This window comes from Crocuta crocuta, unplaced genomic scaffold, assembly GCF_008692635.1.
Source record: "Crocuta crocuta isolate KB4526 unplaced genomic scaffold, BGI_CrCroc_1.0 scaffold395, whole genome shotgun sequence".
Taxonomy (NCBI): domain Eukaryota; kingdom Metazoa; phylum Chordata; class Mammalia; order Carnivora; family Hyaenidae; genus Crocuta; species Crocuta crocuta.
In genome coordinates this window covers 1,966,127-1,975,910 of record NW_027532601.1, presented here as the reverse complement: position 1 = coordinate 1,975,910, position 9,784 = coordinate 1,966,127, and the positions used below count along the sequence as shown (strand labels likewise).

Below are 9,784 nucleotides of genomic sequence, written 5' to 3'. Positions count from 1 at the left end.
CGCAACTTGCACCTGCAGCTCCCTCCCCGCCCCCACTCTGATTTGCACGGCGTGGTACCTGCATAGCACTAATGTCGGCGTTCTGCTTGTCTTCCAGCTCCTGCAGCTGCTTCTCCAGCGCTTCGTTCATGCCCCGGCACGCTTCGATCTCCAGGGTCTTGGCCTTGAGCAGGCGGCGGCTCTCGGACACCTCGTCCTTGGCGGCGCGCACCGCGTCGGTGTTCTTGGCAGCGCTCTCGGTCAGCACGGTGAAGCGGCTCTTGAACCACTCTTCGGCGTTCTGCATGTTCTTGGCGGCCAGCTTCTCGTACTGAGCGCGGATGTCCTTGAGCGCGGCGGAGAGGTCGGGCTTGGAGGACACGTCCATCTCCACGGAGATCTGCGCGTACTGGATCTGCGCCTGCAGCTCGGCGATCTCCTCTTCGTGCACTTTCTTCAGGAAGGCGATTTCGTCCATCAGGCTGTCGATGCGCTTCTCGAGCTCGGCGCGGGCGAGCGCGGCCTCGTCGGCTCCTTTGCGCGCTTCCATCAGCCGGCCCTCGGCGTCCTCGCGGCTCAGCACCTCCTCTTCATAGCGCGCCTGCAGGTTGCGCAAAGTCTCCTCCAGCCCTTCACGCTCGCCCTGGAGCGCCTGCTTCTCGTTGGTAGCGTCTTCCGCCGCCAGGCGCAGGTCGCGGATCTCTTGCTCGTACAGCGCTCGGAAGCGCGAGGGCTCGGAGTGCTTCTGGCGCAGCACCAGCAGCTCAGCCTCCAGCACCTTGTTCTGCTGCTCCAGCTCGTGCACGCGCTCGATGAAGCTGGCGAAGCGGTCGTTGAGGTCCTGCAGCTGCGCCTTCTCCTGGGTGCGGATCGACTTGAGGTCGTTGCTGATGGCGGCTACCTGGCTCAGGTCGAGGTTCTCGAGACTGGGCATCAGGGAGCCGGAGCTGGACGAGTAGCTGCGGCGCACGGACAGCGAGGAGGAGACCGGCGCGGAGTAGCTGGAGTAAGCGGAGCGCGCGGTGCTGTAGCCGCTGCGCACGCTGGAGATGTGCACCCGGGGCGTCTCCACGTAGCGCCGCTTGTAGGAGGTCGAGTAGTACGGCTCGTAGCTGAAGGAACTCATGGTGGCGGTCGGAGCCCCTCTGGCTCGCGGCGGAGATGGGGGCCTACAGAGAGAGAAGAACGGGGAGAGAGGGAGAGGGAGAGGAGAAGGTGGATGGCTGTGTGCGGCTCGGCGCGGTCCTGCCACCCCTATTTATACGCGGGGAGCATTCTGACGCAGCCTGCGATCGATCACGGCGCGCCGGGCCGGTGGGGGCAGCGCGCTGCTGCAGCCAAGGGGAGGATTCTGCGCAAAAGGGAAGGCGGGGGCGAGCGACAGGCGGNGGTCCCCAGTAATGGATCCTCACTCCCCACTGACACCTTAGTTTTTCCATATCCGCGTATCTCGGAGACACCCTCGCCCCTGAAATTCTCTCCTAACTCGCCCCTTCCCCACCAGGGGCCTCCTCCACCATCCCCGCCTTGGGGTTTAAGGGGACAAGGCAGTGCCTCTAGGACATTAGTGTTTAAAGTGAAAAGTTTAAGCTTGCATGTATAAGGCCTATACGGGAGGAAAGTTTTATGTCTTTGTGGCTATGTATGGCACTTTCTTTAATTCACCTCCCTTTCTCCTGGTTGTTTGTCTTTAATGTGCTGCTTCCGCGCGCGCACACACGTGAAACTGCGGCACTGCCGGTGTTGGTTTTGGCATTTCTAACCCCTTAGAGAGCAGTTAATAGCAGCCTTTCCGTGTTCCTGGATGTTCCCATTCCTTTCTGGAGAACGACGCCGCGAGTGTTTTTAGTGTGCTGAAGCGTGTAGTTGGGGGAGAGCCGAGAATGAGTTTGTAACTAACCCGGGTGAAAACCGACTTGCGAAGACAGCGGCGAGCTCTGCAGCGGGGCGCCACGGACTGATCCACGGCGCCGGTACCTCCTTCATCAAGCTGAATTCCCGCTCGACACCGCCAACTCCGTCACTCTAAAAGCCCCTTTCCCTGTTTTTACACCTGTGTGGCCTCCAACCTGAGGATTTCGACCAGCCAGGCAGGTGGCTGGTTTTCAGAGAGAAGCGGCTGCCGCCAGCCCCGAGCGCCCGGGGCGGTCTCCCGGGAGGAGGACTCAGACCCGAGACACCTCGTTCTGGGGCGGACAGCGAATAGCCGCGTGTTTCGTCCCCAGGTCCACTCTAATAATTAGATTACAGGTACATTCAGACATCCATGGGTTTTCTTTAGGAAACACCCCGATCCCTGAAACAATGTGCGCTCTGTAATGCACATTGATACAACCCTGCGGTTTGCAGAGCGTTCCACCCACGTTATGCTAGAGAGTCCAGGTTTCGTGGAGGGCTGCAGTCATTTAACAGTATAACTAAGATTTCTCTAAACAAGCACTCAATTTTTGTTTAATGTGTTTAAGAGACGCATTTGATGTGCAACTTCCTGTCTTTTTGTTTTTTGGGGGGTTGTTTTTGTTTCTTTCTTTCTTTTTTTTTTTAAATAGCAAACTGAAGGGAAGCGGGCTAACAGTTTTCCAATGGAAAAGCCGGCACAGCTTTCCCTGGCAGGCTGAGTGGGGGAAGTACGAGGAGCCACTACCACGGATGGTCCCGGAGGTACTGCACTCCTCGGCGCCGCGCCCCGACAGGAGGGTGGGATGCGTCCTAACCTCCGGGCTTCTTTGCAGCCCTAAAAAGCCTGCGTTGCTGATCCCCCACGCCCTTCGTGGTAGAAAGAATCCAGCCCGAACTTCCAGGGGGGTTCTAACCAATCTCTATGGTCTCAAGTCATGCAACTTCAGGACCACGGACGTTTGGAGTTGAATCTATCAGGAGGTCCATCCACATCAATCATTCCAGGATTTCAAGCCTGAGTCATTGGACTCTCGGGATTTGGCTTGGCCCTGACAGACATGTTAAGGCGTTTATTCTGAGGACTTTATACAGCCCACACATATCCTTGGCCTTCACATTCATTGGTGATCCAAGAATGGGAAAGGCTTCTCCGGAGAGGGGCGGGTGAGGGAGAGAACCTACAGAAGCCATAGTTTTGCCTGCTGCCAGTTACCCAATGCGGATGAAAAGTGGCAGAATGGATTTGCTTTAACCTGCCCCCCCACCCCCAGGAACCACATTGTTTCACGCTCTGCGAGTCTGCCTAGTACACCCCACTCTTAGCTATTCATGAATTCATTTTCCTTCTGCCAGCTCCCTTCCCTCGGAGTTTCAGGTCACCCTCTGAGATCTTAAATCCATCAGCGTTTTTTTACTTTTTTTTTTTTTTTCCTCCCCACAGCTCCTGGCGGAAGCCTTTGACTGCAGAGGAAGCTGCCCCAGGAGGAGGGCGGCGGCTGCGGGGCCAGTGACACGTGTGCAGAGAAGAAACCTGTGGGGCACCTGCAGCCATCCCATCCGCAGGGGAGCTGAAAAGGGAGGTGCCCTGGGGGGCTGTGGTGGGTGGAGACGGAGGGCAGGGGCCCTCCTCCTGACTGGAGCTGGTGAACAGGGAGTCAGCAGAAGGGCAGAGCAACTGTATGTCTGAATGTAGATCTTTGGTCTTTTTAAAAATAGCTCCCGGCTGAGCCCCCTCATTCTCCACTACAGCATGCTTTTCAGGGGCTCCCGGACCCAGCCTGTGTCAGGGTTTGGGTTAGCCTACTTTCAGCCTTCCCCAGCGAGGCACCTGCCTCTTAAATATTCTGTCCAGTCATCCTCCTTTGAAAGTACTCTTCCCAGCATTTCGCCCTGAATGCCCATGTGGCATTTGCTCTCGTGTGTAAAGTGAACACCTTTACAAAACCCATTTAGAAAAAGAATCCTGACTTTTCTGTTCCCTGCCGTAAGTGTTTCCGCATTCGTGTTGTTTGTAGCGGTGTCGTTATTTCTTTAGAAGAAGGCTCTCATGGGTCTTCTTACACACTTGTGCCTTTATTTCCCTGTAAGCATTTTCTCCACCAACATGAAATGGGTTGAGGGCTGCCAGCAAAATGCACTCTTAGGAGATACAAATTATTGTAAAAGCAAATGTAGACATATGTTGATGAAACTCATTAATAGGGCTCTATCGGTAATCCCCTAAAGGACTGTTCGAGGTAATTTAACAAGTAAAATATAGTCCCATTACCGCAGGGTCCATAAAACAGAACCCTTAGAACCACCAAAAGGATTTTGCTTTTTCTCTAGTGCCTATAGAGTCAGACAGCTTCAGAAGGGTGGGACCTGGTCGCTTTTGATTTCATTATTCTAAAACTCTGGCACAGCAGGAAATGCTGCATGGGTATCTGTTTTGAAAAGCACAGTCTGAAATTTAGGCTGAAATGATGAGGCAGGCCTCAGAGAAGCATCAGTCTGTTGGAGAGGGGGGGAAGTGAGCAGAATTCTCCGGCCACCAGTGAGCTGTGGGAACAGTCCAAGTCCAGAAGAGCAGATGGGCCCTGGTCACCTCACCATCATGTGGGCACACCAGGGTCTGCACCCTTTTGAAGCAAGGAGGTGTGAAGAAATAGAAACACATGCAGGATAGCTACTCTATGACAGGCCTCTGATAGCTACTATTTAATAATTACAGAATCCCCCTGAGATGGTGACTGTTACTCAGCAAACAGCTGAGGCCCAGAGAGGTGAAATCATTTGCCAGCTCACACAGTTGCTTCAAACCTAAGCTCTGCTTTCAGTCTAAGTAGTGCTCCACTCCTAACCCACACTGCAGCCAGTGGCATTTGCTGCGCCCATATGTCTCTGTAGAATCTGATAATTGCATGCCGCAGTCTGCAGAGCATGCATGTAGTAAACCTCGTGTTTTGAGAACACCAATCTGAATTGATTTACACCAGGAGACTCTTAATGAGCCTGTTTCACTTGGACAGCGAGGGGTGGCCATAGACTACGATTGTTGTAGATTTCACAGGCATCCCATTGTGAAATGAAACAGGCACATAAGTGGTGATGTAACCTTTTAGGCACTACTCTAAACAACAGTTTACAAACACCTTACATTAATCCTGGGATTAAATACAATTTAGCTGATCTAAAGTTTTTAAAATGACCACATCATGACTTCTGCTTTTTTTCTATTAAAAATACCTTCATTTTCTGCCCTGGTAAATAGGTTTTCTTTGATAAAGTGACTTGAAAAATGGCTATCAAAGAATGAAAGAAAAAAATGCTGACATTTAACATATCATTATTGTAGTTTATCGTGCTTTCTACAGTTAACTTTTTTAAAAAGAAACATGGATAAAATCAACAGAGAATGCCTAGTTTGGGGAAGCCACAAATAGATTCCCTCTGTGTTCCTTGTCACCAATTTGTTTATATGCTATGCTCACCGTAAGAATCATCATAGGTGAATCTCTGCATCTTTTGGGAAATCTATAATTTTATAGCATCACGTCGTGAAGTAATGCATCATCAAGCGTGCTATGCAGATATAAAATTTAGATCGCAGCAAGAACAAGAATGCCATTTGAATAGATTAAAGATGAAAGAGCACGTTTATATTCAAAACACGTGCAGTACTAGAAATGACAGGCACTTGCTGCTGTCCAAGCAGAAATGATGGTGACAGGATCAAACCCTAAATGCTTGCTCCACAGTACTAGCCAAGGTAATATATTCCCCCCCCCCACCTCCCCCACCCCACAGGCCTGCTGCACGGCGCCTTGCCCTTAATCACCGTCTCCAGGCACAGGAGTAAGAGGGTGTGCTGGGGACATTAAAAGGCTTAATTTGCAGTCATTTCAGGCAGGTCCCGGCCACAGCGGTCAGAACCCTGCTTGTTCAGTGGCACTTCCCTGACTGCAAGGGAGCACGTGCCACCGCTGCAGTTGGGGTACAAACTACCCACAGAAATGTTCCATGCGGCACCTGGATTCTTTGCTGACCTTTGCAGTGACCTAATCAATCAATTGGAGGGATGTCAGGTTTCCGGTTTGCAGAGACAGAGGATAAGCATTTCTGCCTGCAGGAGACAAAGCCCTGAGGCTGGGTCTCTCACAGCCCTGCTGGAGCCCATCCCGGGCAGCGGGCAGCAGTTCCTGTGCCCGCCAGCACTTCGCAGATGCACCGCTGCACCGCTGCAGCAAATGCTGCGGTAGGATGGCAAATGGGCGGATCCCTGGATTCCAGCAGTAAAAGCAGGCAGGCTTCTCACACCAGGATAGATAGCATTGGTGTGTGGTAAGTTGAACACCTAAGAGACTGGGTTTGAAAAGTGAAAAGATTGTGTCTAAATGGCTTGCTGATTGATTCAATAACTCATATGCTCATTCATCCATTGAATCACCAAATGTTAGCAGAACACTTGCAATGNTATGGGGGAGGATTGGGAGCATCAAGGAGTAAGGGCACAGTTCTTGCCTCCATGGGGCTTGGAAATACCTGAGCTCCATAACAAAGGTCAACTACCACTACATACAATACCATGGGTGAATCTCAAAACTGGTATACTTATACCAGATGAGAGAAACCCTAGATAAGGAATACATACTAATTCCACTTATAGAAAATTCCAGAAGAGGCAAGCCAATCTGTGATGGGGAAAAAATGTGGTTGCTTCAGGGAGTGTGACATGGGGAATGATGGGGCGGAGGCACGAGGGAACTCTCTGGGATGAGGTTATTGTTCGAGGTTTCGAGAAGTTTCGAATGTGCAAGCGTGCGCATGTGTCGTCAACACTCAGGATGTAACAAGATTTGGTGCATCCCAGCAAATGTAGATTTTGAATCAAGGGCGAAAACTAAACTGTGTATCTACATAGCCGGTCACTTTAAAAATAACTAAACCATGGATGTGAAACTTGAAGTACTATGCAGAAGCTACATAATAAAAGGCAAAATCCTAAGAGATATCATGAGGAAGAGAAGAATGGTACAAGCGGTAACTGCAGGGATTTTAGGAAGGGGAGAGGTCAAATGAATGAAACGAGTCAACATTGCTTTGGCTGGTTACTACGCTAGATGTTTTGCACGGGTATCGTATTTAGTCCTCACAGCAGCTCTGCGAGGTGGATGTTATCATTGTTCTAAAGATGAGATATTGTATTTCTATTAACCCATCCAGCATCGCATTAAAACTTGTTAGCGATCTTACATTGCTGCCTCACACTGAATTTGCATGGACTTAAAAAAACACTTTGAAAGCGATGGCTATGAATTTATACTGTGGCTTTTAAAAAAAACTTTAAAATATGACTTGTATTTACTTTTAAATCTAATCTTTAATATTAACAGGTTTGGTACATTGTTCACATCTACTAGGATAGTTTTAAAATCTTCTAACTTTATGTATGTCAAATTCAATGAGAATGGATTTTCTAATTAAAAAATCAGAACACCATTACAAATGTTTTTTATATGCTATGCTTCATAGATTCTTGGAAATGGGAAGTAATTTTAATTTTTTCCACTTGCGTCCTCCACCGGCTTCATCCTCGGCAGCTCTTCTGCTCTGGTCGTCCCTTTTGCAGAATGGATTGCCTCCCTCCACACTTTAGCCATCGGACATTACTTCTAAACAGAACCCACATTCCTAGGGAGGTTGAGGCATTGGGCACCCAATTTGGCTTCTCACTGTTTCTCAGTGCATTCGGATTTCTTTCCTATGTGATTCTTACAGCATCCTCGCATAGCAGAGATGATAGCAGTGATATTCACATGGAGGGCAGAGGTTTCCCAAGCACTTCCACATCATGTCACAGGATCCCTGCAGCAATCCTACAGGACATAAACTGATCTGCATGGTTTACCATCCTCACTTCCCTGGAAGCTGAGAGGTCTGCCAAGGGAAAGTGATTTACCCCAAGCCCTATCTCCTGTAATAGTGGAGCCAGTGCTATATCAGGCTTCCTGCCATGGAATTAATTCAGTGGGAACTTGCCCCTTGAATCTTGCAGTTATGTCTATACCAGGCCTGTCCTTTTTCGGATCCCTCCTTGGTGACATTCCGAAAAGACAGGGATCACTTCTTACTCTCAGATTGGATATCTGTGGATGACTACTTATACTAGAGCACCATTTCATTAGCTTTGATCTCTGTTAAAATACCAGTATCGGTGGAAGAGGTAGGAGTTAAAGCTGATATTAGTCCTTTATACGTAAGATTGAATATGAGATTGGTAATAGCTTTTGAAACAATGAGACAGAGAGAAAGCCTGAAGGCCTTGAACAGTGAGCATAAGACAGGAAGGGGGAAGGGACAATAAGTGTAATGGAGATAAGGTAGATGGTCAAACAATAAGCCAGAACGGTGGCTGGACCGGCAGCAAAATATTTTTCGTAGCTTTAAGCTCGCCATGCCTAAAGCCTCTACTTCTACAGTATGATTTGACTGAGATATAACCCATAGTAGTTAAAACAAATTAATCCTGGGATGGCCAGGATATATTTAAATCAGGGAAGAATCCCAAAGCTTTATTTAGAGGTGTCTTCTCCCAGCTGAACTTTGACCAAAGAAATTCTGTGCAACTGACAGGCATTCGTCTCTGCTTCTCAGCTCTTACAACCTTGAGGCAGGGGCTCACCCACAGGAAAAGGCTAAAGGGAGCAGGAAGTAGAGAAGCAGTGAAAGGACTGAATAATCAATCGGCAGACCAGGTAACCAAACCCGAGGAGAACTGAGAGAAAATGAAATCATAGTCCTATAATTTAAGAGCATAAGGGAAAGGAAAATTTGTATTTAGTTGGTATAATTGTATGCAATAATATTAATAATAGCTTTGTGTCAGGCATGGAGCAAATTCATTTAGTTAGAGAATTTCTTTGAATCATCACAAAACTCCAATGAACTGGGTATTAAAATCACCCTCATTTTAAAGATGTGGACACTCAGGTTTAGACCAAACCCTAAACCATAGGCCTGCCTAAAGAACTCAGCTATATTATGTCATTAACCCTCACAAGTAAGTATTATTTTCATTCAAAAAGGAGGAGAATGAGGTTCAGACAGTTCAAAATGTTGGTCAAGGTCATACAGCTGGGTCAAGGTCCACCTGAATTCTCTCACTTTCTGCTATGAGCAAAGTGCAAGGATGTTTTTGAGAGGTGCTATGCAAATAAAAGCTCTCACTCTTTTTTTTTTCCTATGAAGTTTAAATTTGTATACTGGTGCAAGGAAATGCTGCAATAATCAGGGTCAAGGATGTACAAGTAAAGTCATCCATGAAATGGCCATCTAGCCAAATCACCACAGACACAAACCAAATAAGCCAATGCTCTGCTTTATTAGCAGGCTCCAAAAATAGAGACCCATCACTGGAATAATTTATAAGAACCAAATTGCATTTGAGCATCTTTCTCCAGATACAGACCTAGTGCCTTATTGCTAACTAGCAATTCCTTTATTATTATATTGTCTGGAAGAGAAAAAAAGCACTCTAAAAAAGATTCCCCTCACCTTTCTGTATCACTTTATCTGACAAATTTAATAAACTGCACTACCAAGTCACATTAGAGGAGCCAATATGCTTTTGAATAGAGCTGAGATATTTCAATTTACAAAGTGTTTTCTTTTTCTTATGCCAAAAGACGTTTTGCCCATTACATTGATTAATACTCACTTTAGAAGTTATCCAAATTAAAATTCTCTTCCAAATCAATCCCCCAAATTTAGAAAGATTACTTAAGTAAGGCACACAGTTCTGTCCTAACACTTGAACGTGCAGATGGGTGGAAGGCTCAGCTCTATATAAAATTCAGAGCTATTGTGAAAGAGACTATTCCAGGCACAAGGCAATAGCAGCTCAAGAGGGACTCACTCCACCTCT

General features: G+C 47.9%; 1 protein-coding gene across 1 annotated transcript in view; it reads right to left on the bottom strand.

Annotated features, from left to right (window-relative positions):
* Positions 1-1,229, bottom strand: part of NEFL (neurofilament light chain) — a 4,317-nt gene extending 3,088 nt beyond the window's left edge. The window contains exon 1 of the mRNA XM_077780135.1: positions 59-1,229. Coding sequence (XP_077636261.1) covers positions 59-1,105 — 1,047 coding nt within the window. The 5' untranslated portion in view covers positions 1,106-1,229. The remainder of the gene's footprint in view (positions 1-58) is intronic.
* Between the last annotated feature and the right edge of the window lie 8,555 nt (positions 1,230-9,784).